At 51.4% G+C, this 27,821-nt stretch overlaps 1 protein-coding gene across 1 annotated transcript in view; it reads right to left on the minus strand.

Moving 5' to 3' along the window:
- Positions 1 to 7,985: 7,985 nt before the first annotated feature.
- The window catches only part of SEZ6L (seizure related 6 homolog like), a 67,643-nt gene continuing 47,807 nt past the window's right edge, over positions 7,986 to 27,821 (minus strand). The window contains 8 exon segments of the mRNA XM_030583221.1: positions 7,986 to 12,554; positions 16,074 to 16,176; positions 16,590 to 16,704; positions 17,342 to 17,374; positions 19,834 to 20,028; positions 23,894 to 24,085; positions 24,415 to 24,609; positions 26,833 to 27,029. Coding sequence (XP_030439081.1) covers positions 12,525 to 12,554; positions 16,074 to 16,176; positions 16,590 to 16,704; positions 17,342 to 17,374; positions 19,834 to 20,028; positions 23,894 to 24,085; positions 24,415 to 24,609; positions 26,833 to 27,029 — 1,060 coding nt within the window. The 3' untranslated portion in view covers positions 7,986 to 12,524.

Consider the following 27,821-nt stretch of genomic DNA (forward strand, 5'->3'; position numbering starts at 1 on the left):
GTGGGGGAGGCACCCTGGGATGCAGGCAGCCTCGGGCTGGCTTGGCAGTTTCACTGCCAGCACTTGCCATGGTTTTGTGCCCCTCTGGTGTTGGCCACTTGGCTGTGACCAGAGCCCGGAGTGCTCTGTGTTTCAGGCTGCTCTTCCAGGTCGTCCCTGGGCAGCCCTGGGGGTGCAAGGGCTGAGAGAAGGACCAAAGATGGGGGAACAGTGTGCAGGCCTGGGGCCTGTCCCTCGGTCAATAACCTACCCCCTTTTCTGTGGCAGCGAAAGAGGCCAGGCTGGGCCAGCTCCCCCAAGGAGCTTACCTCCTGCCTGCCACCAGCACTTCGGGAAATCAGGTCCCAAAGCTTTCCCTCAGAAAGAGGCTTATCTTGTCACCCTGGTCACCAGCAAAGCTGTGACGGGCAGCATGTGGCAGAGTTGTGCAGGCCCTTGCCCACCTCATTCCTGTGCCAGTCAGCGTGAGCCAGCATGTGCCTGTATCAGCCTGGCCTTCGTGGAGTGACAAATGCAGGGCGGTCACAGAACCACACTTTTCCCTCTTCATGCCTATGGGAGGGGAAATGGGGTCTAGTGGTTAGAGCACAGGACCATGGTCCAGGATGCCTGGGTTCTATTCACTGACTCCCTATGTCATCGGACAGGTTGCCTAACCTCTTTCAGACTGGGATTGCTTCTTTATATGCTAGGGATGCTAAAGATATTCTGGCTTTCCAAGCCTGAATGACTGACTGGTTAGAAAGTGCACTGAAATCCTCAGGCAGCCGGCTGGCACTGACGCCTGTTGGGTCAAGTTTCTCACTGGGTATTGCAGAGGAGGCATTATTGTGTCCCAGGGCTTTCTGCTTGGAACATCCCATCTTTTGCACTTGGTTGGGAACCTGTCTGGGCTTGGCCCAGAGTGACTGTGGATTGTGCTGTCACTGAGCTGGGATCCTGGTTCTGTGCTGCACTTCATCAGGGTGTGCAGGTGAAGTGACGCTGCCTCCTCGTGTGACATAGGCAGCTCGAGATCCCACCTGGAGCTCTGCTGGTGTTTAGCAAACAGGCCTGTTTTGCTTTCTGACTTTTCCAACACCCACAAAACTCCTTTCCTCTCCCTGACTCGCCTTCTGAGTCAGCGGCAATAGCATCAGGTCCTTTCCCCTCCCAGCACCTGTGTGTCACCTGCCATCCCAGAATGCGTTCTGCAAGGCCCCATGCTGCTCGCAGGGCTCTGGAGCGGGGGCTGCTGGTGGCTTTGCAGCTCTGCATGCACAATCTAGGTTGCTAACTTCTAAGGTGTCAGGCTCCTTGCCCCAGCCACAGAGGGTGGTTTTCAGTTTACAGTTTAAAAGTCACTAACTCCTGAATTTCCTAGGACACATTGTCAGGGCCCAGCCATTCTCTGAAGTGCCATCTCAGAAGGTAATTGACTGAGCACCAGGGGCATTTCTGAATTAGTGATAGCACAGAAATACCAGAGCTTCTGAACTGCATGCAGACTTTTCCAGTGGCATCTGGTGTTTTACCCACCTCTTCCCCCTTCCAGGCTGTCTTGTACAGCCTAGTCTGGGCCTGGTGGGATACAAAATTGTAGAATTCATTGTCCAGTCCGCTAGTCAGATCTAGATCCGCTCATTATTTGTGTTGAAGTAGCATTCATGGGGCTCCAAGCTGGTTCAAGACTCCTCTGGGTCCTGTATAGATCAAAGTTCTCAAGTTATTTATCATTGTGGGCTGCAGATACAGCTCTCTATGTGTTATGTGGGCTGCACCCACACTATAGATATATGGCCTTTATGGCTCTGAGGATGTCACATGGGCCACCACTGTGTGCCGATTGGCCTGCAAGTGACCCATGGGTTGAGAACCACTGGTATAGATACATGGGAAGACACTGATCCTGAAGATCTTACAATCTTATTTAAGCCAGGACACAACAAGTAGTCTTAAAAAACAAAAGGAGAGGTGGGCTGGGTAGCGGTGATAAGTCCACATGGGGACAGAGACAAACAATGGATGCGACCTGATGAATCTGAGCCAATTTATGCTGCTTTGTAGCTACAGCATATAAGTAAATACATCTCGTCAAAGCCCCACTCAGCCTCATCTTCCTAAGTGGCCTTCACACCTCATGGGAATGTCCTGGATTGTCTCACCGTCATAGACTTTGGGGTGATTCACCCCAGGTGTCCATAGGGCCCAGGGGACTCAGCTCTGGACCTTGGAACTGCTGCATGGAAGAAAAGCAAAGGACAGGTTGCAGAATTGGTAGCTAATGATGCTACGTCCTTCCAGCACTATCATCAGAGCAGGGAGAGGAGGAAATAGGTCTCCCCTAGAACACCATCATTTTGTAAATTCCAGATTCAATGTGCAGATTGTGTTATGTGTAAATATCTGTTTCCAGCTCAGGAGATTGCTGAGGGGTCAGGATTGAGGGGCAGCAGCAGAGCCGTGGGCATCCAAGACTGGAATACCGGGGGGGCAGTGGGTTGAGATTGAGGTGAATTGGCAGAATGGTGTGTGGGAGCCGAGGGCTGGAATAGGGGGAGGTTTTCAGAGCGTGCGAGTTGGGATTGAGATGCATCAGCAGAGCTCTGTGTGGGAGACTCTTGACTGGAATAGTGGGGACTGTATATCAGGATGATGATGCATCAACAGAGCTGTGGGTGGGGGAGCCCCAGGACTGCAATAGCAGGGATGTCCCTGCCTGGGGAATGAGCTGCATCATCAGTGCTGTGTGTGGGAGCCCATCTTTGGCATGGCAGTGGGGGCTGTGGGTCAGGACTGAGATGCACTGACACAGATGGACTCTTGCAGCTCATTGGTCAGCACATTAGAGCTGAGGGGCTGGGTGAGCAGAAGACTATGCCTCGTACCAGGTTGGCTAGTGACAGAGCAATATGCTGCCCCTTTGCAGATTAGTACTAAATACCCAACAACTCGGAGGGTTGTAAACGCTGGAAGAGGATTATGAGTAATTATCACTGGACTCATTTGGCCAGTACTGCTTTGATGTTGTATGTAAATCCAAATAAATAAAGCTCCTGCCAAGCAGCTCTGACTTGGCCTCAGCCCCTCTCGCTGGCTGGGAAGAGCGGCCCAGACAAGGCTGTGATTCCTTAGGCCCTACTGATGTAAGAATCCATCTACTCAGCTACAGTCACTGCTGGGCCCTGCACACAGGTCCCTCCCCCATCTTCCTGGCTTGCAGCACGCACAGTGCAAGGAGCCCAAGCCTGAAAGCTTGCTTGGCACAGACACCCCCGGGTGCTGGGGGAGTATCCAGCCACTTCGTACAGCCAGGACCCAGGGCGTGAGCCGGCACGAAGAGGAGCATGAAAGCAGTTAGCTAGAAGGTAAAGGCAGGATTCTGGGCAAAAATGGGCAGCAATGCTTGAAGTCCCTTAGCGAAAAGGGGACACCTGAGAGCTGGCTGAGGGCTAATGAGGGTCAGCAGTGAGCTCCCTGTGGTGTGGGGCACGAGGAGGCATAGCACTCCTGGGTTAGATCCAGGGTCTCAGCTGATGGGAGCCTGTGCAGCACCCAGCAGACTATGGGGGCTAGGGAACAATTTGAATAGCCACAGCTCATCAGGCAGGGGCAGCGTATGGTCCCCGGGTGAGCGGAACACCTGGGATCTCAATTCCTCCGACTCCACCAAGGGGCTGCAGAGCTGGACAGAGCTCCCTCCCCCTTATGGCCACCAGCCAGCGCCTGGCTGGGCTCATTGGCACCAGTGATAAGGGCAATAGATTTCCCTCTGAGTCACAGTCACTCACAGCAGGAAGTGGCTCCACAGGATCTACGGTGGCAGCTCAAGCCAGCGGGCGACGTGAGCTGCCTGACAATCCTATCATGTGGCTGGGGAGCACTGGCTGTGCTCGCTCTGCACTGCAGCACTGGCAGGCAGCTCTCCAGCCTGGAAGTGGGGCAGCCACTCCCTGCATGACCCAGGCGCACTGCTGCTCACCTCACCCTCCCCAGCTATGGGCAGCTGGTCGTCAGACCTCCAGCGCCGGCTCAGCCTGCACACAGCTTGTGCAGGAACATCTGCCCACACATGGGCCATGTAATCAACTCCACAGAGTCTGGGGAAGCTCAGGGCAGGGGGAGCCAGCTCTGTGGGCAGCCAGCCAGCAATGCTGCTCTGAGGTTGACGCTACACATTGCATACCCATAACTCCACAGTGCGCCGTGTCTCAGGGCTCTGCAGAGAGGTAGACAGGCGAGTGCCCTACTCTGCACTAGGAACAGTGGCTTGTGTTTCTGAGACGGGTTCTGTCTCTCCCGACATTTGATACATTGGGGCATTTTGTGCAGAGGGAGAAATAACAGCAACCCCCTCCCTTCCTAGCTGCAGCGCTGGCCCAAGGAGCTGGAGACAGCAGGAGCAGCAGAAGAGCTGCTCACTTGGCTGCATAGGGGCAGGATAAGAATCGCAGGCAGTGACTTTACCAGGAGGAATTTTAGTGCCACTCCGAAATAGAGGGAAAGGCACTTCTGCAGCACGTGGGTGAGAGACGCCGTGGGCAGCAGGCACTGTCCGAGCTGTGTACCAGAGAGCAGTGGCTTCGTAGTCAGGCCCTTGTGCACCTCAGTGCCTCCGGCCGGACACTGACCTCAAGAGCCGGATTTGGGAGTCAGAGCAATACCTGGATTTCCGCCCTGTGCAGCTGTTGCCCCAACAGATCATTCTCAGGAGAAAACTTCCAGCTAAAGCCTGCCGAGGAGCGGTAGGGGCCAGGCTGGGGCTCTGGCAAGACGAGGTGACGCTGTGGTGTAATGGAGAGCTAGCTGCCATTGTTCTGGCTGCCTTGAGGCCTCCGCGCCAGGCTGCTTTACTGGTGGGGAAGAGGAAAAGCCCTGCAGTTGAGACACCCACACCCCTTCTCCGGTGCGATGAGATTTCCCTCCCCCTCCAAAGAGCTTCTCTGACTGGCCAGGCCCTGCCCCTCGTTCCATGGCCATGTTCGATAGCGCCTTCCCCCGGGGGTCAACCAGCCACGGCAGAGCCCGGTACCACTCAGCCTGGGGAAGCGTGGCAGGATCTGGCCGGCAGTGCAGTGACTGGCAGAAATTACGGACAGTGCCAGATTCGAGAAAGCCCCAGCCTGTGAGAAGGGGGAATCCTAGCCCTAGGGCCGCCGGAGGGGGAGGAATCGAGCCACACAGCCCTGGAATCCCACTCGTGCAGCTGGGACGGGCCAGGGCTCAGGCCTCCTAGGCTGAGCTGCTCAGGCCATTTGGTGGCTGTAAGGACAGCGCTTGCCACGTTCCCTCAACCCTCATGTGGGTTCTGTGTGCGTGAGAGCTCCCCGCCCTCCTAGTTGTCAGAGCCGTAGCCATCCCAGGATCAGCCTCGATGGCTGGGCCATTGCTGGGGCAGAGGGGTCTAAAAGGAGGCTCCCTCCTGCGGGGGAGCGACGTGTGCATCTGGCTAGGCCCATTTGTTCTCGTTTGTCTGAAATCCCGGGACCCAAATGCTGGTGCCTCATCGATTTCCCTCGATGGTCTCACTGACAGGACCCAGCGGCTCCCTGCCAGCTTTAAGCCCGTCAGCTCCACCGTCCAGCCTCTCAGCTGAAGCTGCCGTTGAGATGCACCCGTTGCCGTGATCGTTGGGACCAGCCTAGCTGCCTGGCCATGGTGTTCTGCACTGGGGATGGATGCTCTCCCTTCCCCGAGCAGGAACCACCCTTCGGCCTCCCCATGACAAGCCAAGCCCCCTCCCGCCGCCCCACACTGAGCACTGGGACATGTTTACTCTCTGGGGTTGGAGGTTCCCTGACATCAGACATGCTTTCCCGCTCTCCTTCTTCCCCGGGGCCCAAGGGACCCACCTCCCTCCGCTGGCTGGGAACTTGGGACAGGCCACAAGCCCTGTGGGAGTTCAGGCCAGGAGCTGAGGGGGGAACCCCAAGAAAAAGCAGCCAAAAACCCTCCCTGGCCTGGCTCCCTGGCAGCCTCCACCAAATCCTTAGCCTTTGGCCAGGCCCCAGATGTCCGTGGCCTGGGAATTAGCTCGGGTCCAGAGAGCCAAGGGGCAGAGTTCTCCTCCCCGGCACTCTGATTGCTCCAGTCCTACTCCTGTGAGTGTGAGGACTCTGGAACCCAACTACCAACATTACCAGTCAAATCCCCCCGCCCCAAACCCCCCACTCCTTCCAAACCATGCCAAGCACTTTGGGCAGGGGCTGTCCGTATTCGGTCCTGTACTGTGTCAAGCACATCTGTGTGTAATGAACACTGCACAATGTCCCTGTCCCAAATCCCCTGGGCCTCCTGCCCTCCCACACTGGTAATTTGGCCAGGCTAGTGGTGATGTGCGGCCTGGGGGCAATGCAATCAGACACGCCAGGTTTGGGGGATAGATTATAAAGCCAGAAGGGATCATTGTGATCACCTAAATCCGACCTCCTTCATAACCCAGGCCATTGGACTTCCCTGGGCTCATTCCTGTTTGAACTAGAGCAGCTCTTTTAGAAAAACAGCCAACCTGGCTTTGAGAAATTGCCAGTGATGGAGACTTTACCACGAACCTTGGTAGCCAATGGTTAATTACACTCACTGCACCGTATTTCTAATCTCAATGTCTACATTCAACTTCCAGTCACTGGATCTCGTTATACCTTTATCTGCTGGATTAAGAGCCCTCTATTTTCAAATTTCGGTTCCCTGTGTAGGTACTTATAGAATGGATCAAGTGACCCCTTAACCTTCTCTTTGTTAAACTAAATTGATTGAACTGTTTGAGTCTGTCACTGTAAAACAGGTTTTCTAATCCTTTAATCATTCCTGTGACCCTTCTCTGAACCCTGTTCCAATTTATCTGCATCCTCCTTGAACTGCCCACGGTAGGACTGGACACAGCATTCCAGCAGCAGTCTCACCAGTGCCATACAGAGAGTTAATGGAATTGTCTTACTGCTGCTCAAGATTCCCGTTTATACATCCAAGAATCGCATTAGCCCTTTTGGCCACAAACTCGCACTGGGAGCTGATGTTTAGCTAATTATCCACCATGACCCCCAAGTCTGCCTGCTTCCCAGGAGAGCGTCCCCCATTCTGTGAGTGTGGTGTACATTCTTAGTTCCAGATTAAAACACATTTGTTTGCTTGTGCCCAGCTTACTAGCTGAGCCAGATTGCTTTGTATCCATGAGCTGTTCTCTTCATTATTTGCCATTGCGCCGATCTTTTGTGTCACCTGCAAACATTACCATGGATAAAAGCGTTAACCAGTGGAGGGCCAAGAGTCAGTCCCTGTGGGACCTCACATGATGATTTCCCATTTACAATTACATTTTGAGGCCTATCAATTAGCCAGTTTTTAAACCATTTCACATGAGCCATGTTGATTCTGTATCGTTCTAGTTTAGTAATCAAAATGCCATGTGGTACCAAGTCAAATCCTGACAGAAGTCTATTACATCGACACTAGTATCTTTATCAACCAAACTTTGTCATCTCATTAAAAAAAATCAAATTAGATTGACAAGATCTCTTTTCTATAAGCCTGTTGACTATATTACTCTCCTTTAATTCTTTGTTACTCAACTTGGGTAACTTTGTTACCCAAGTTACAGGGCCATCTCCCACAAGGCTCATTATTTTTCAGGGTGTAGGGCTGAGTATTTTTACCAAACCTGGAAGCCAGCCAACAATAAAGAAGTCACGAAGCACCAACTTACAAAAGCAGCGACAACACTCCTATTGTCCGCACTTATGGATTCCAGTGCCTAGTTATCAGAGCCCAGAACCAGGAGACAGGACATGTGAATTCTATTCCTAGCTGGGTGATCTTGAGTAAGATGCTTAATGTCTCCATGCCTTAGTTTCCCTGTGAAACATGGGATCGTAAAGAAGCTACCTACAGGGGTTGTGAGACTTAATTCATTAATATTCATCCAGCACTTTGAGATCCTCAGATGAAAGAGGCATGAGAAGGGCAAATGGTTATTCTCAACAGTTGTATAAATGAGGAGAGGTCAGACCTGATGCAAAATGAGGAATTTATTGCACTCAGGATACAGTACCACAGACAGAGCTGAAGTATGTTTGTACATTAATATGGAGGGAGAGTTATGATTTCCGGAATGCTTGTCTTAACACAGTATGTTCATCCATATGCAGATTTAATAAGATTTAAGAAATTGTAGTTTACCTTCAAGAAAATAGCATGAAAAATATACATTATGTCACCCTACAAATCTGTTATTGTTCATGTGAACAAAAGTAGGATATTCTGACGGCTGGGATGAAAAAATACCAGGAGGCATCATAGACAGGTGAGCAGCCGTGATGTAGCTGTACTGCATGCACACCACTTGTAAAGATGTACACGAGTACAGACAACGCTACACAAACCTGTGGCACAGTTTGGGTTTGACCTGTCCCTGCTGGCATACGGTGAACGTTGGGAGCTGTGCATTAGAACTCCCCTGTTCTGCATATGCCCCTCTTCTCCCTTTAAAGCCGCCAGATCAACAAAAAATAATGAGATAAGAAAATGTTTTCATTTTGCCATCCAGTCCCACACTGGGTTTTCTTTTTGAAACTGTGAACATACAAAATGGGGACCAACATGAAAACAGCAAAAAAATCTAGACTGGTGGAATTTGCCTTAGACACTTTGCTATCCCTCCCTGGTCAACATTATGCTTTAAGGGCCTGATCCAAAACTCTGTGAAGTTGGTGAGAGTCTTTCCATTGACTTGGACAGACTTTGGCTGAGGAGAGCAGAGTGTCCTACGTCATTCTGCCCTTAGAGGAACAGTTGTGTTGAACATACTGCTTGCTACACGCTTACTCCTCAGGACAGTCCATCTCTTTTATCTCCACTGACCCTTCTGGTCTTCCTGTGGAGTCTTCTCCAGACTGGCTCCTTGGCATTGTTCCCAGTCAGTGATCTCTGTCCTGTATGTTCAGACAGAGTCTGGAAACCGACTGCAGACAGCAGAAACACAGACCTCATGGAGTATGCGCTCTCTCGGCAGATGTTCTGAACTCTGTGCCCAAACCAGAGTCTCAGCTCAACTGAGGAGAATGTTCTGGACTCTGCCAGGGCTAGTGCAAATCTCTGATCCCACAGGGTTGGATGGTTTGGGCCACACTGATGCCCAGAGAGAGCCAGTCTCCATGCTCGAAGGGTGTTTCCCTGCCCCTGCCCCATGGGGCAGGACGTTGTGATGTTCAATAGTAAGGAGAACGGGGAAGGTCTGTTGTTTTCATCCATGAATAAGGCAAAGGCATTTGTCTCATTTCCCACTTGCTTTCATTCTTCCCCGGGACCAAGTGCAGACGCCTCTTAGCTAACGGCATCTGCAGTAAAAGATCCACAGCCAACCAGCCCAGGAAGCAGATGCGTCTCCCCATCTCTTCCCTGGGAGTGGGGCCTGTTTACTGCAGGGTTAAAATTTCTCCCCAGTCTTCAGCCAGTGGAAACTGCCTCCAGATGAGCCCAGACCACCAATGCAGAGGCTCTGTGCCCCAGAAAACAGATGCGTCTGGTAGGGTCCCTTTGCTTCCATTGCTCAGAAGGCTTGGTTTAACATGCTAAATAATGCACTAAAGTTACACAGCAGGAGGCAAGGGAAGGCATTTTAAAGTGAGCGGCCACTAGGCCTTCCACCTCTCCATCCTTTCATATTTATATATGTATAGAAAGAAAATAGTAACTAACTAAGGGGTCACTTCCATTCCTGGTTACCTGCCGTTCGTCCGCCTGCCCCAATGCTCTGAATTTATTTAGCACAGCAGGCTTGTTCTAAAGAGGGTGGCATATTGCCCCGATCGCGTGGTAATACACAGGAGCTCATGAGAGTTCTTCTGCAGTTGCTCCTGTATTTCTTCTCAGGGGGAAATGAAGAGATCTGCATCTCAATAGTTTGTAAAACCAAATCTCAAGGAAACTGAAGATTCATTTGGGCTGGGTAGGCTTTAGAGAACACAGAGAGCCAAATCTCATGCCGATGACTTCTGAGGGACTAGAATCTAGCCTTTAGGCGCCCCTGAGAGCCACAAGGCTCATATGCTGCAAGGGATAACCTGTGCCCATTTTCTGGAAAAAAAACTCCACAGCTGAAATACTGTAAGATGGACCCAACACATCAATCTTCACGGCTTGGGTCCAAGGAGAATCTTCTGCACCATTCACTCATTTCAGATCAGACTCATTCAAGAATGTGACAATGTAAGAGTCTGTGTCTAAACTGAAGTGTGTGTGTGTAACCATGGAGACCTGCGGATCACATGGCAGATAGCGTTGAAGTGTATGCAGCATGTAATACAGGCTGAATCACAGGCATATTCTGTGGCTCAAATGTTTGTTAAACTTATTTTCAACCATTAAAAAATAGAGCACAATTTGTATTAAGGTTACACTAAATTCTAGAGCTTCCCAGGGAAGTATCATGTTCAAAAATATTTAATCCCAACAATTTTCACATTGTTCTTATAAAAACATACATATATGAACAGAAATGAAATACCTGGTACATTTCTGGCACCTTTTTTTGGTTTTGTTTTTCTTTTTTTTTAAACTTTACAAATTACAAATACACATTCAGTTGTTTGTTTTTTCAAAGGGAAAAAAAAATCTAATGTCTCAGTCATACAACTGCAGAGATGCACTAACTTCTCTAAACTAAAACGGACGTGAAAACTTTGTCATGGTTATAACTGCCATTTTACAAAGACCGAAAAAAGACACCAGCAGCCAAAGAAACATCAACAATGTCGCTGGCCCTCCAACGATAGCAGGAAGGGTCCTGTGTGACCGCCAGTTTTGTAAAGAGAAGTACTGGTAACTAAGTCACTGGAGCCTTTTGTGAACCTTTATGCTTCCATGAAAAGAAAACATTTGAGCATTTGTTTTGTTAATGTGAACACGTTATTCTCCAGAACCAAAGAATATGAATGTGGTGCTTGAATTCCAGTTGTCACAGGGTTAGATCAAGATGGAAGTGGCTACTAAAGGCTCTATTTTGCCTGCTATGTTCCTCCAGCGATTGGGTTCCTGTTCTCCAGTCAGGGAAGGTTTGCTACCTGGCTTTCTTCCCCCTTAGTCTATTCTCTCTTCCCTCAGTGGGGTTTGCCCAATCTCGACTCACAAGCAGAGCTCAAATCTAGTTGATTTCCCGTTCTTAGCTCAAAGCTGAACAGTGCAGCTCTTAATGGACAATGCTTACTGGACAGTTTTCTGCCACGGAGTGGTGGCAGTGCCCTGGAATGGGTTTAGAATGACGGGAACATTGTGGTTTGGTTGCTGCCATAAAGTCTTCCCATGCTGCTGAGATCCAATCAAATGCACTCTGCTGGTTTTGCATGCTCCGGGAGGATGAGAAGAAGGACTGACTCAGGCTCTTCCCATGCAGAGTTGTGGCTAACTAGTCACCCCACCTGCCCTTCCCAGAGCAGCTATTCCAGAAGAACAGTGGACTCTTCCAGTTGCATGAGGGCACCATAATCTTGAAGGGCGAATGCTCCAAAATTAACCAGAGCGTGTAATAGGATCCTGTATTCCATCATTATTACCCTGAGATACTTACAGTAAAGTGGGCAACAGGTGAACTCAGACTTTGAGAGAGACTACATATTCCTTGCAACGGCCACAGTAAATGTTATAACAACAGGTGTGAGCAAAAGACATGCAAGCCTGTTTGTTCCCAGTGTAGCAGAAACACAACCCTAGAAGGTTTTACCCATGTCCCCTTGCAACACTGCCAAGGTCTCTCAGACTGGGGTCGATATGCTCAGCAATCGCTGGTTGCACACGTTAAGGCTTCTCTGCAACAGCTCACATGTTCTTGCATGTGCCTCTCCAGGATTAAAAACAAACTGGGCCAAGCAAGAAGCATGTAACCTGCTTGTTTGGTCTCTGCTTCCCCTTTCTCCCCAGACACCCGAGGGCATCACACTGTACCTGCTTGGCAACTTTCCTGAGATGGGCCCCAGGAAAGAGGCTGCTCCCTCTACTTTGAATCAGAGAGTGTAGCACCAGATGCCTGATCAAACTCTAGGAGAACCGGAAATGTGTGGGCAGTAGTTAGGCTTAGGACAGTGCTCAGAAAGACTCTCTATGTATAATACCAAAGAATCAAGCTCTGTGTCTAACCCAGCTCTTGACAGTTAACTGCAGGATCTTGCATGGAGACATATTAATTTTTAACACCATAAAAATCGTAAAATCTCTTTGCGTGTGGCCAGTGCAGAGCTGGAGACTGTCGCTGCTGCGAGATGGGGCCAGCTGATCTCTGCACCCCCCCCACTTTCCTGTGTGGACTGGTAGCTGTGCGCTGGTACACCCAGGGAGCGGAGCACAGCCTGCCGGTAACACTTTGAACACACCTATCTCAAGTTAAATAGAATAAATACAGTGAAGAAAACAGTGAAATAATCAATAAAGAGGAAAAAGGACAGACAAGAGTAGGTCCAGGATTCCAGTTAAACTCCACATGGTCTCTGGATTAGTCACGGAGGAAGTTCTATTGGAGTGAATTAAGTTCACATTTGGAGACTCTCGTATCATTGTCTTTATATTGAAACTTCATATTCTCTTGTTTCCTAAAAAGAAGAAAACACACATTTAAAGGAATGGTTGGGTTTCCACCCACATTAATCAGCCCTGGTCTATGTAGATCAGACCCAGGTGACATCTAGGCCTTGTCAACGCAAGAAACTGGCTTGATTTCACTAAATTGGTTTCGAAGTTGCTGTAGTTAAAGGGTTCAAAACCCCAGGTGTCTCACTTTGATTTCTATTTAAGAGGGTCCGCGCAAGAGGGCTGTGTCAATGTAACTAGAACCGTTTCTAAATCGATTCGTTATTTGGTACAGTTTTCTCATGGAGACAACAGTATGGCCAACCCCGGACATTCAGAAATCATAAATAAGGTCCCAAAAATCACAAGGTTGGTTTAAAAATCATGAGGTTTAAACAAATGATACATATGGGGTCTTTTACTCTTCCGGTTTCGGAGCCTTTGGGTCACACTTGGGTCACATTTCCCAGCTTTTCTTCACAACCACAGGGGCTGGAGACTGACTTTTTAAAGCGAAAGCTGAGATTCTCATGCAATCTGTTGCTATTGGAGCTGGGGCTCTGCGTCAAATACCAAATATTGTGAGGCTCGTGATAAAACAGAGAAGGCAAGACTGATTTGAAGACCTAACTCACGCCAAGGCACTGCCTTATTTCTCATGCCCCCAGACACACACACCTGGCTGCTCAAACATGCTCATTGTCCTAACATTGAACTCAGAGATTGGCCGTGAGACATGCTGAGCACCCTCAACTCTCACCCCACTTCCCTTGCACGTAACGGGAGCTGGGGTGCTCAGCAGCTGGCAGGATCTGGCCCTCTCCTAGTTAGAAGTTCTTAGCTCAAAGCTGAACAGTGCAGCTCTTAATGGACAACGCTTACTGGACACTGTTTTCTGCCACGGAGTGGTGGCAGTGCCCTGGAATGGGTTTAGAATGACAGGAACATTGTGGTTTGGTTGCTGCCATAAAGTCTTCCCACAGAAGCCATTGTGTAAAGCAGCTGCAGGAGGTGAGGACAGGACTTTGAGCAGGCCCCACAGTTTCCCTTGGCACAGGGCTTAGCCCAGAGACACCTTGGGGGAGACTAGTTCAGTGTAACTGCTGTACCTGCCCCACAACGTGCCTGTCGTGTCACTGCTGACTCCACAGAGCCACTCACATTCCCGGCTTTATACCTCAGCTCTGAGTGGGATCAGGGCTCCTAGCTGCGCCTGTGGGAGTCTCACATGCCAAAGGGCCAGGAGAGGGGAGCCCAGCAGTCCGCAGGAGGGTATTAGTCAAATTAAGGCAACCCCCCTGCGTTAAGCCAGCACCTCTTCTTGCCCCTGCGTGGGTAACTTGCAGCCTCTAGCTCCCTCGCACTAGACAGCAGGGTTCTGATGTGCCCTGCACAGCCGCCCAGAGGGCAGGGAGAGGAGCAGAGGATGCTGCATTGAACAGAACTTCTGTGAGCCCCTTTCTCCTGGCATGAGTCAATGTGGTACCATTGTGGCCCAGGGGCTCGCACAGAGCCATGCTGTCTCTAGAGGACTCCCTGTGACTCCATTCCATGGCAGAGCAGCTTCCCCTTCCCACCTCTGCAAGGGGCTTATCATCATTTGTGAATGGCTTCCTCTACATCTTCCTTTGCCAGGCTCTGCTGGGCAACAGCAGCTGGACCTGCACTCTGATAACCGCATCACCAGTTCCATCCCCCAGAGCAAACCTGTGAGGCAGAGCTGGGCCTGATGGATTGGGGTCGTACTGGAGCGAGGTCGGTCCTGGGGCCAGTTTTGTTCAATATCTTCATTAATGATCTGGAGGATGGCATGGACTGCACTCTCAGCAAGTTTGCAGATGATACAAAACTTGGAGGAGTGGTAGATACGCTGGAGGGTAGGGATAGGATAAAGAGGGACCTAGACAAATTAGAGGATTGGGCCAAAAGAAATCTGATGAGGTTCAACAAGGACAAGTGCAAAGTCCTGCACTTAGGATGGAGGAATCCCATGCACTGCTACAGGCTGGGGACCGACTGGCTAAGCAGCAGTTCTGCAGAAAAGGACCTGTGGATTACAATGGACCAGAAGTCCATTGGATATGAGTCAGCAGTGTGCCCTTGTGTCCAAGAAGGCTAACGGCATATTGAGCTGCATTAGTAGGAGAATTGCCAGCAGATTGAGGGAAGTGATTATTCCCCTCTGTTTGGCACTGGTGAGGCCACATCTGGAGTACTGTATCCAGTTTTGGTCCCCCCACTACAGAAGGGATATAGACAAATTGGAGAGAGTCCAGCAGAGAGCAACGAAAAAGATCAGGGTGCAGGGGCACATGAGTTATGAGAAGAGGCTGAGGGATCTGGGCTTGTTTAGTCTGCAGAAGAGAAGAGTGAGGGGGGATTTGATAGCAGCCTTCAACTACCTGAAGGGGGTTCCAAATAGGATGGAGCTCGGCTGTTCTCAGTGGTACCTGATGACAGAACAAGGAGCAATGGTCTCAAGTTGCAGTGGGGGAGGTTTAGGTTGGATATTAGGAAACACTATTTCACTAGGAGGGAGGTGAAGCACTGGGATGGGTTACCTAGGGAGGAGGTGGAATCTCCTTCCTTAGAGGTTTTTAAGGCCTGGCTTGACAAAGCTCTGGCTGGGATGATTTAGTTGTGGTTGGTCCTACTTTGAGCAGGGGGGTGGACTAGATACCTCCTGAGGTCCCTTCTAATCCTGATATTCTATGATACATGGCTAATTAACCCATCAGCCCAGCAGGTAGAAAAGGCACAAGAAGGACATGTCTGGGGGGAAGAGAGGGACTGGCAGGCTTTGGGGAGTCAGAGCCAGGAGAGAGCTTTCAGGGAGAATATACCATTTATTTCTCCCCTCCCAGGGCCGGCTTCAGGCCACAGCGCGCCAAGCGCATGCCGCGGGGGGGGGGCGCTCTGCTGGTTGCCGGGAGGGCGGCAGGCGGCTCCGGTGAACCTCCCGCAGGGACGCCTGTTGGAGGTCCACCGGAGCCACGGGACTGGGACCAGTGAGCGGCAGAGTGTCCCCTGTGGCGTGTCGCCATGTCGCCGTGCTTGGGGCGGCAAAATGGCTAGAGCCGGCCCTGTCCCCTCCTTGGCTGAGCGAGCTAAGAAGTGTCTGCTATTGTAAATACAGAGCCGCACACATCTGGAACGAACACTGTAAACATACTGCATAGAGGGTTTGACCAGGAACAGGTCTCTGAGGGTTTGTGGTGAGAAAAGAGACAGAAGCAGGGAGACCCCTGTCAGACCCTCCTTGGCTAAACTCTAATGCCCCCCGCCCCTCTCTCTGATTGTCCGGCTCACCCTGTCCTCAGGTGCCATTGAAACTCCCCTAAAGACTGATTTTCTGGCTGACCTGCTGCATCATTTGCCCATCGGGACAGAGAGGGAGATAAGAAGCAGAGATGTTCTCTCATGAGGGATCTTGAGGGGGGTTCGTAACCTTCCTTCTTGCTGTGAGTTTGTGCCAAGCCTTCATCTTCAGTTTAACGTAACGTACGGATGGAGAGAACTGAGGCACCCAAAGGCCAACTCACCCCTGTCTCGTAAATTGGGTTGTCAAACTCCGTCTCTACGGTGATCTGGCTGTATGGGTGGGAGTACATGAGGGGCAAGCGCAAGTTGGAGTAGTACCGACATCTGAGAAAAAGAGACACAAGAGAAAGAAGTCACCTCGCTGGGTCAGAACAACGCAGAACCCAGTGGCTTGCGCACATGGAGTGATAAAGCCAATGGAGTCACAATGGAGTGACATGCACCGAGCAAGGCAACCCTCACTCATGCTCCCAAATCACCCATTCCCCTTTGCTCTCCCACCTGCATTCACTGCTCAGCACGGAGATCACGCAATACCGGCAGCAAATACTGCGAGGTAAGGGCCTAATTATCAGAGGTGCCTGGCCGCTCAGCACCCACAGGGTCCAGGGATAGCTGCCGGGTGCTCCCTCTTGTGAGGAACACAGCACTGGGCAGAGGGCACTGGCAGCACTCTGAGATCTCTGCTTAGAGGCCCTGGAGAAGTGCCCAGTGTTGCTGTTACAGTGGGTCCTCACCTTGTGATATAGATGTATGCGCCTCCCAGCAGTAGTGAGATGATCAGCACTGGGATGAATATGGCTAGCGCCATGTTTCCCCCTTCGAGCGACGTCTCTGCGGCAGCTTCTGCTACTGAAAACACAACATTCATTATGTTCCCATAGGCAAACATTTGGGATCCCCGCTCCACCCTTGGGCTCTGCTTCCCTCCTAACCTTTCCCTCCCCTCATGGTGCTGCCTTGTTTCCGTGGCCAGCTGCAGAATGATGCTTGTTTTAAATGTAACCGTAAGACCAGGTTTCTTCACAAGCTCAAACCAACCCCATCTATTGTCTAGTGTCCCATACCAGCTGGGAGCACAAAGTGGGGCCTCAAGGTGCCCTGCAGGAGACGGGCAGGTGAAAGAGATTTTATTGTCTGAAATGCAATTGCTATCCAGTGGTCCCAGCTGCAGGCCCCAATGGGTGACCACAAGTACTCAAAGCCTCAGATCAAGCCCTTCTGCCCAGAGGACCTCGCCAAATATTCCATCCCTCTGAAGAGTCCTGCACTGAGGGCATGTGACATCCTCCCATGCAGAGTGGTCAGCCCAGCTGCATTCCATAGTCCCTAATTTCTGAACTGAAGAGCAATGTCAACGCTGCAATGCATACTTGTTGCAAATTTGTTTGCCTTGTCTGACCAAAGGCAGGCACTGCACACTCCAGAGGGCAGTGCCAGACATATGCTCTGCCTGACTGGGATTTTCCAGCAGATGCATTTCACTCACCTTCTAAAGCGTGTTCAAAACTGTCTTGATTCACTGCAAGAGAAATTGGGAATTGTTGACAGGGTTCGAGATGGTCATGGGGGCAGCAGCCTCGTGTGAAACATGAAAAATACCCACATTTCCTCAGGTGATTTACTGTTTTCCCTCTTTGTGAAAACTCTAGTGCCCCAGGCCAGAAATTAGAACTATCCAGAAGGTGGTTCCCAGCAGCATCAGGAAACCTCCTGGATCTCCTCCTTCAGAGGAAGCTCGCTGAACACTTTCATAGGAACATCTGATGGGCCATCGTCTGCTCTCTTTTCTTCAAGAGTGGCTTGTTTCAAATGCTTCCAAGAACGGTGGCAGAAGCCCATAGTGGGTGATTATGGAATGACTTGCCCTTTGGGGACATTTCCTGCAACCCCGTTAGGAGCAGTCGCCTCATGTGCTGAGCACAAGAGTTTGTAACCTTCATTAATATTTTCAGCCCTGTCTAATTTAACTGTGGCTGCTCACATTACCCACATCAGTGTCTGTTTCTTTCTTGAATCCTGATCTACCCTGGGTCTCAATGGTATCTTGTGACAATGAGTTCCAAAGGCTAATCCCATGTTGGGTAAAAGGAGATTTCCTTGCATCAATTTTAAATTTGCTGCCTTTCAACTGCATTGAATATCCTCTTGTCCTTGGTTTAGGAGAGAGAGGAAATAAAGTTCTGGTGGGCATCCCGCATGAGTGTCCCTGTGCATCCTTCTCAGCTTCCCCTCCCATTCACACCCATGCCCCTGCCCTTTGAGTGACACACCCCAGAGGTCTCTTCCATCAGCACGTGGGCATGGGGAGTCCCCCAATCTGGAGTCTCTGCTTCTCTCCACAGACCCCAAACCATGCCACCAACACTGAGCTCTTTGGATGCTTTTGGCCTTTCTGCACCCATCTAAGGCATTCTCGGACTGGCCTTACAGCAAGCGCTGTATAACTACAGGGCAAATCAGCTGCAAGCGAAGCATGGGGTCAGGGGAATTACATTATCCTCTCCTGAGCAATTTGCAAAAGCCTGGAAATACGCCGCTCTTCCAGGACACTGTTACTGTGCAATTCACAAGAAATTAAGTGGTGGTTATTCCCTGCCCTTTAAAGTGTTACCAGGAGGTCCCTGCTTGTGTCCATGAAATAGACTCAAACTGAAAACCAGCCAGTTCACCAAGCAGGGCTTCCTCTGGGCCAAGGGTGTCACGGAGTTACCGGGCGATGCTCTGGAACTGCTGCCCACCAAGCCAGTTAGGACTTTGGGGAGCCTTCTTTTTTTTGGAGCAGACTTGTTTAGGGCAAGAAGCTCACACAGCTTCACCTCCTGGGTCTCTCCTTGGAGCATTTAGCATCCTTTGCCCCTCCGTACGCTTCCCACAGCGAGTCCACCCCAGCGGGGTTTTGGGGAAGCCACCAGGTTTTGCACCCCCACTTTGCAGTCAGACGTGACTTTCAGCCAGCCAGTAAAACAGAGGTTTATTTGATGACAGGAACAGGGTTTAAAACAGAGCTTGTAGATACAGCGAACCGGACCCCTCGGCTGGGTTCATTCTGGGGGGCAGTGAGCCAGACCCCCAGGTCTGCCCTCCACCCTTGACCCCAGCCAGCTTCAGACTAACAACCCCTTTCAGCCCCTCCTCTCTTCTCAGCCCCTTTCCCGGGCCAGGAGGTCACCTGATTCCTTTGTTTCCAACACCTTTAGCTGGCACCTTTGCAGGGGAGAGGCCCAGGCCATCAGTTGCTAAGAGACAGAGTGTCAGGCATTTAGGTGCACTGGCCCTTTGCTCTGCCAGATACTTAAGAATTGCCATGGGGACACTGAGGCACCAATACAGTATTTAGAGAAAACATTAAGAACTTTTCCAGTTCGTCAAAAAGGGTCATGGCCATTGTCACTAACTCATGACCCAAGACAGAACCACAATGGTACATGTAGATAAATGTTAAATGCAGGAACAAAGTGTTCACCGGACTCGGGGCAACATCCAGACCCCTCTGGACACTCTGGGGACCATTCCTGCTTCCCCTAGCCCTGTCTGCACACGTGCTAGGCAACTGCCGCTAGTCAGCAGCTTCCGACACAGTTCACTAGGAAGGGATATCAGATGGATTCCCTCCCCCGGGTGGGCAGAACCTCTTAGAGATAAATCCATAACAGCCACCAAAATCTCCACTACCCGTGGCTGGAAACCTGGTGACACCAATGCATCAGAGGGCCTGGGTGACACCCGGAGAGCTGTTTGTTGTAAGGGCTGATGGTAAAAAAGAAGGCGCTCTTAAGGAGGGGACCACAGTGACATGCGCAGCTGCCTTTGAATGGCGCTGAGAATGGGGGTAGATCTCCATGCTGGAGGAGGTTGCTGCTCCGAGCTAATTCTCTGGTGTGGCGGCAGCTAGCTGAGGACACCTACAAAATCCCTGTGGATTCCAGCCCCTTCCCAAAGTGTGGTCTTGTTTTCCAGCTGTCTTGGAAAGCTCATTACCTTTGCAGATGGGCAGGGGTCCACTCCAGTGGGACGGCTGGCCCAGAATGCATTTGATAGTAACCTCACCCATTAGCTCAAAGCCTTCATAACACATGAACGTCAGGGATTCGCCTGGCAAGTAAAGGCGTTTGTAGAGGATTTGGTAGCCATTTACAGGTAATCCTGGATTGTCACAGGCAAGGGACTCTTCAGCTGAAAAGAAACATCCCCAGTGTGAGTCATGCTTTTTCTGCCTGTCCCGAGCGTTTACCAGTCCAGTACTGTAGGATCTAAGCCATAGCCACAGTAATTACTGGATTTATTTTTTCCACACCTTCACCAACTAGATTTGGTTAAAGAGAAACAGTACGTCAGGCAATAGCCTGGCATATTAGCCTGTTCAACAGCTGTTAAGTGTCTAAGAAGGTGAACTTTGTGCTCTGGTATTCACCAGCAGAAGTTGGTTCAATACAAGATATTACCTCCCCAACCTTGTCTTGCTAATATCCTGGGACTAACACAACTACAAGTACACTGCATACTGGTATCATACAGTCACATCACCATGAAAATATGCACACACTCCAGAGCTGGGCACAGACTTATTCCCAGAGGAAATAGTGGAACCTGAAGCATTAATTCCATGAAGGGATATCTGAGCTCTCTGGCAATAATCCAGCATCGCTGTTCTCTGTCATGGCACCAGAGAAAGGATGAGCAGGAGAACTAGGAACGCCAGCAAAAACCCTCCTCCAGAACACACAGGACTAAAACAACAAGAGCGCTGGCAAATGGAGCTGTGATTTCCCAGTGCTGCTCTCTCTTCCTCACACTGGCTATGAGGCAAACTCCTGAATTTCAGGATGTGCAATGACAACAAACCTGATCCAAACAAGGGTTGCAGGAAGTGGCTACTCAGCGGAAATGCCAAGGCAGAACTGAAAGGCATGTCAGAGAACAGCCTGGGACTCTGTCTACAGGCCAGGCCTCCGTAGAGCAGAAACAAACCCACTGCAGCTTCTGGTCTCTGGGCCCTGCAGAGCGATGAGCACTGTGAGAGCCCACCCAGCCTGCGCAGCCTTTGCAGAATGCCAAGGGTCCCATCAGGCAAGGGGGGCGGGTCTTGCCTCTGCCCGGAGGATGATGGGGGGAGCTGAAGCTACTTAAAACACACAGCAAACTCCGGAAGAGATGGGGTTTCAGACAAGCCCCAGGTAGGGCATTCTGCAGGGAGAGGACATGAGAGACAGAGAGCGGGCAGCCCTGCCAGATGTGCCCAGCCACCAGAGCAGTGTGACTGCAAAGACTTTGCTCTGTTGACCACAGTGGAGCGATGGCTGATTGACACCGGCTGGGATCTGGCCCAAAGCTTTTTCCTTAGTTTTTTACACAAACTGTTTACAATCCGTAATATGGGCTAACTACTTACGTGGACTATCTGTTCCACCTTGCACTTAGCTGTGACGCCGGGAATACCTTGCCCCTCGAAGTTCATCTCTCTCACCAAACAGAAGTGGGTCCAGTGAAAGATATTTCCTCCCCCTTGTCTCTCGCTATGAAATCAGACATGTAGGGGGGAAGCTAGCTGGTCGAAGTGTCTAGCAGAGGGAGCAGAGACTGGGTGCTGCATGGAACAGGCAGTTGCAAGTGAGCGGGGCAAGGCATCGTCAGCTCTTAGCCAGCCCTCACTTTCTGGGCGCACTGTGTGTCCCTGCAAAGGTGCTCAGAGCCCCGTGGGCTTGCACTGTGCAGTCTGTGGCACTGGGCAGCTGCTCCCACGGAGACGCAGTTCTGGCCCAGGCACAGGGAAGGGCACAGAGAGTTGGGATGGAGGTACATTTATCTTTACTTATGGTTTTATTTTCTCCCAGTTCTGAGTGGGGCTGAAGCAGGAGCTAACCCCAGACCTGTGCTCTGCCCAGGCTGGGTGTTGACCCAACACCAGCATTTCTGGTGCTAGGCCAACCACTGACTGTCACCCAGGGTCCAGGATGCTGCCCCGTCCCCTTGTGCTCACCAGGATGCAGGGCAGAGCCGAGAACTCCAGAAAGGCAGTGACGGCTTTTGGACAAACTCTAGTGGCTACAGAACGCCGGCAGGGGGAGGTGATAGTTGCCATTAGCTCACTGACTTGTCCAGCCACATGCTAGGAGGAGGCAGCCAGGCAGCAGCCAATGGGGGGGTGACAGCGCTTCTCCTAGCTCCCTCGTGTAAGGAGCCTGTGGTTGCACAGCTGCCTGGTCAGTAGCAAGGTGCAAGCTCAGGATCTTCCACGTCATATTACACGCCTCCTCCAGCTAAAGGAAATTTGCCATTTATGGTCCTGGTTACTGGGTTTATATCCTGCAGGAGCTAGAGCATGGCAAAATCACAGACACTTGCGCAGATCTGGCACCCTCCCCAGCAAATAACAGGAGTTCATGCATCGCCCGCCACCCCTCCCCCAACCAATACACGACATGGCCTCCAGAAAGATTCCCAAGAAAAGTAATATGCAGTGTCAGTGCTGCCAATTCACATGATTTGATCATGTCTCTCATGGTATTTGGCACTCCTCTTACAAGCCCCAGCTCCCGGACTCAGGTGATTTACACGAGAATCTCAGCTTGCATTTTTCAAAGTCCTGGTAACCGTTAAAAACACTCCTCCCCCATTTATTGTCTTTTAAAACCTCATGATTTTTAAGCCAGTCTCATGATCTTTGGGGTCCAGCTTATGATTTTGAGTAGCTGGGGCTGGTGCTACTTGGTACCTTGGAGGCCTGGCTGGATCACTGAAGGGAAGAGTCGTCCCTTACGGCCAGAGAACGGTGCCTGTGGGGACAAGGGCACTGGCTCGCTGAAGTAGCGTGCTCCCTGGGGGTGAGGAATACCTCCCCTGGGGCGAGTAGGCTTTTCATTCCCCTTGTTGGAGCTTGCACTGCCTGAATCATTTCAATACGTTTTTTTCATTGAAAATGGCCTTTAAAAAAAAAAAAGGCACCACTGATCTTTTCATGAGAACAGCTGACATGGTCAGCACCTACAAAAGGGCCTACCATCTTCTGGCCACCTTTCGCAAGCTTTGATTGAACAATCTTGGCAATGACCATTGAAATGACAAAGAACATTGACACCTCCCCAATTTTGAAAGTAATATTAATGACAAATGTGGGAAAACTGAAAAATGGATCAATTTTGAACCCTGCAAAATGAAATCAAGGCGGCACTTTCTTGCAGTAATAGGGATTTGACCAGCTCTGCTGGTGGTAACAACCAGCGTACAGCTGAGGCAGCCTTTGCTCTAGATCAGGAGCTGGGGGACAAAGTGGCAGAGCTGCTGAGCAGGGAAGATATTGTGTTTCTTCACCTTCCTTGCACCAGTCAGTGTTGCCTTCCGCTCTGGCAGTATATGAACCCATTAGCAGGCAGGATCAGGAGCTGGTAGCACCCCTGGAGGGAGATGGGGTGACACAGGTCTCCAGATGAGAACTCGGCTCCTGCAAATGAGATGGGAAGCCACAGAACAAAACCCACAGTGATTTCAGCAGCAGGCACTGCCTGCTCTGCTGTTGCAGAGAGACCTGCTAGCAGGAGTGTTTCTATTACACTGCTGCTCGTCAGCCTTTTTAATGAGCTTTTATTTAGCCTCTCATTTTAGACCTTGGTTAATTGAATTGTTATTAACTGCTTTGAATTGCTGGTGTGTAGGAAGGGATTCTTCAAACTTCTGGCAACAAAGAAAAGGCCTCGTGGATGGACGGGACCAGTGCAGCTCACGTGGTATCTAGCGTGCAGCATCTGTGGCTATAGCAGGGAGAACACCCCTAAAGATCTAGCTGTTGAAAGGAGGAAAAAGCCTGGAGAAAACTGGAGGTGAAAGAATAGGAGCAACGGTTTCTGATGCCTGGCTTAGTATGTCTGGTACTTACAGAATGGACTGTCTGCTGGGACCCTGGGCTCATCCGCTGCTTCCTCCAACGGCTTCTGAATTTCCAGTGGAAACTCGCAAATCAATTCAGATAACGAGGAGTAAAGTAAAACTGCAGCCGCAAGAAGAGAAATAATTGCAACACTGTAGAGAACTGAGTCCAACTTACAGACACAGTGGGGTAGCCTTGATGTCCAGATTGGAGTTCCTGTTTCACGGCTGTAACACGTAAGAAGGGAACTTCCTTCCAGTACAAAGCCTGGGTTACACGTGTATTGAATGGTGGTTCCAACCAGCAGCACTGGATCAGAAATTAAACGGGTCGAGTGGTCCACTTCCCCAGGGTCTGTGCAGTACATAACTAGAGACAAACAGGTTCTGTAACTCCTCCCAGGAACAAGGAGCAAAACAGAGAGGCAGGCAGTGGGGGCAGATAAACAGCTCAGGAGCTCTGAAATGGACTGGAGTGGAGGAGTCACATGAAGGAGGTTGGAAAATGATTTATTTGGCATGTGTTCAGCACAGCCGAGTCCCATTTCACATGCACCTTGACATGAAATGGGTCTGATCCAGAGTAAAGAGATGCCAAAGGGAAGCTCCCCATTGATTGAATGGGCTTTGGACCTGGCTGACTGCGTGCATGAACCCAGCAATACCAAGCAATGTGTGTGTGTGGGAGGGTTGTCTTACTTTTTTCACAAAACGGAGGGTCGCTGCTCCAGGTGAGGTCCCATTGGCAGGTGAGCGTGTCACTTCCTACGATATCATATCCTGGATCACACTGGTAGGTGATCTTGGCCCCTCTCACTAGCGCGGTGTGTGATGTGGTCTTCCACCCGTTCTGAATTTCCGGCAGGTCTGAACACGAGTCGTTCCTTGAGACCTCTGTAGCCACAGAAAGATGCTGGCTAGTACTTAACGATCTGCATAGATTGCCCCCTGGCCTGCCTGCTTGTTTCCTCACCAACAGGGGGCGACCTTTCCAGGTGCTGCACAGGTGCCCGGAGAGGGGTTATTTGATTCACAAAGTGAAGCTGACGACCTAGACGCCTTCCAGCTCTGAATGTGAAAAGCATTCAGTTGGCCATTGGCTAGCCCTGGTGGCATCGTGCCATGGTCTGCAGAGGGAGCATCATGGCACAGTGTGATCAGCCCAGCACCAAGTTAGGGCTGGGTTTAGAGGCTTCAAAATCCCTCTAGACCCTAACGAGTTTCAGAAATAAGCAGCGCTTCCTAAGCGTCCCTTCTCTGCCCAGGCAAGCGGTGTGCCTGGGCCTTTACACCTGACTATTGCTGCCCTTCTGCTTGAGTTAGAAACTCAATCTGTCCCATCGTTAACAAGGAGTTGAAATATCCTCCTGGGCCCAGATCCCCAAAGGATGGGAAGTATAATGCCCTGGGCTGGCCCTGGGGAATTCCCGGCTAACCAGAGCCGTCTGGTACATTTGCCTTGATTTGGATGCTAAACACAGTTTGTCAGCATTAGTATAATTTTAGCAGAAGCCAGCTGCAGGCATTTGATCCCGAAGGGTTTGATTTTTCACACAGCCTATTAAAGCAGCGATGTCTGAGCACTGTACTTACAGTTCAGGGCTAATTTGCTCCAGCATATTATTTCCTGCCCGCTACGTTCCTAAGGTCTGTGACTTTAAAACACTCATAAACTGATAGTTGTGTCCACAGATGCAGTGTGGTGCTTTACGGAAGGAGCCCTGCAGATCACAGCTGACCTGCACTGCATCTTATTCTCTGCTGCTGTTATGGTGCATGCAGTACATGCAGGTGGGAAGGAGAAATGCTCACTGGGCCCCACTGCCAGCTTCTGGGGGAGTGCCGGGTGCTCTGCATGTGTGCAAGCCGGGCGCTCTGTCTGTGCGCAAGCCAGGCGCTCTGCGTGTCTGCAAGCCGGGCGTTCTGTGTGTGCCCTAGTTGGGCGCTCTGTCTGTGTGCAAGCCAGGCGCTCTGTCTGTGCGCAAGCCGGGTGTTCTGTCTGTTCACAAGCCGGGCACTCTGTGAGTGCACAAGCCAGGTGCTCTGCATATGTGCAAGCCAGGTATTCTGTGTGTGCGCAAGCAAGGCATTCTGCGTGTGTTAAGCCAGGCACTCTGCGTGTGCGCAGGCCGGGCGCTCTGCATGTGCACAAGCCAGGTGCTCTGTGTGTGTGCAATCTGGGCACTCTGTGTATGCATAAACGGGGCTCTGGATGCAGCTGGAGCACTGCAAGCACACGTTTGGGTAGCCCATTGCCACTCTGGGTCAGTGCTGAGGGACCAGCAGCTGAGCCTGACCAAAGCACTCCCACAGCCATGCTAGTGCAACCCAACCCATGCCGTGTGCCAGCCCCCGCCATGCATCGGGGAAGCCAGGAGGACACTAGGTGGGGTGTGCAGAATGAGGGAGTTAGAGGGATCCTGTCCCAAGGTGCCATTTAAACAGAAGGTGGGAATGAGTGACTGACCCCAGCTAAGGCCAAGGGGCCAGGCTATCCCCACGGAGCCGGCAGTAGGCACCAAGCACCTCCCACCCCCAATTCTGAGACAGTGAGTGTCACTCTGGCCTTTCCCCATGGCCGGTGCCATGCTGCAGTTTGGCAGCGCTGTCTAGCCCAGCCCATGGGGACCTATAGGGCTGGAGAATGCTGCAAGGGCTGGCGAAGTCCAGGGACAGTAGCCACAGAGGGCTGTAGCAGGTGGCCATTGCCTGGGGGATGTAGGTAATAGCAGCTACGGGTTTCAGAGGAGCACAGGGAGCCTATGCTGCTCTAACTGCCTGCCCAGAGCTAGCGCATGGCATCGGCTGAGCTGAACTGGAGCCCTGGGGCCCATTGTCTGCGCTGGGTGACTTAGCTCAGCATTGGAAAACCTGCATCCCCTCACTCATCACCCCAAATTCTGGGTTAGAATTCACTGAGTCACGGCCCTGGCAGACGCCACACCCAGATGCAACGTGTCCAGCCTCACTGCCTCAAGAGCAGATTGCAGTGTCACCTGCACTGCCCCAAGAGCAGATCGCAGTGCCCCCCCACCCCAAGAGCAGATCGCAGTGCCATCTGCACTGCCCCAAGGGTAGATCGCAGTGGAGGCCCTGGCTGGCCCCCAGCACACCTACCTATGTAGTTCATGATGAATCCCTGCCCCGTCCCGAAGATGAGACCCGCAGGGTCAGAGTGGAACTGGATGGTGAGGTCGGGGGTGGAGGAGTAGAGCTTCTGGGGACCACTACTGCCAACGTACTGCCCCAGGATCCGGGCCGTGAGCTCGTCCCCGTCGTAAATGGTCAGGATGTCGCTGTCGCTCAGGTTAAGGCTGGGAAGGGAAGCGCAGAGAGGAGCCTGGTCAGGTCGGGCGCACAGGGGATCCAGCCGGCATGTTACTGAGTCAGACTCAGGGGACATGGGTAATAGACCGCGCCAGTTCCAGACCATAACACCACCGGACATGTCTGTGAGGCCCGTAACCACCCTCCAGCAGACTCACCTCACTTGTTCCACTCCCAGGACTTGGGTATGGAAGTGAAGTGTGTGGACCCAATGTTCTGATGAGCGCCTGGAGAAATCTCTGCTCTTGGAGGACTCTGCAGACCACTGGTCCCCAACATTTTCGTCTGGCGGGCACCAGACAAAGGACCATGGCAGCGGTGGAGCATCTGCCGAAATGCCACCAAATTTCTGCAGCATTTCAGCGGCGACACCTCTCAATGATGTCGTTTGTCGGTGGCAAGCGGCATCATCGAGAGGCGTCGCTGCCGAAATGCCGCAGAGATTCAGTGGCATTTTGGCGGCTGCTTGTCCGCCGGCCAGGACATGGGTGCATTTAGATGCCCCCGCGTTGGGGATCCCTGCCGCAGACAGAGGGAACAGCTTGCACAGTGGCCTGCTATCGTTTGAATTAACACAGGGGTCGATCCGGCACCAGTGAGCAAGGCGTGGGACAGGGAGCGCTGCTCTGTGCATTGCAGAGCTGAGGTGAACCTGAAAGCCTGTGGCCTGCGCCCGTGGCTGCACGGTGCACAGATGGCACGGGGGGGGGCTGATTTCTGACTGGACGAAGCACAGAACATATCTGCGTCTTCGGGCTTTTTCATAGTGGTGCCATGAG

This window comes from Gopherus evgoodei, chromosome 13 (assembly GCF_007399415.2).
Source record: "Gopherus evgoodei ecotype Sinaloan lineage chromosome 13, rGopEvg1_v1.p, whole genome shotgun sequence".
Lineage (NCBI taxonomy): Eukaryota > Metazoa > Chordata > Testudines > Testudinidae > Gopherus > Gopherus evgoodei.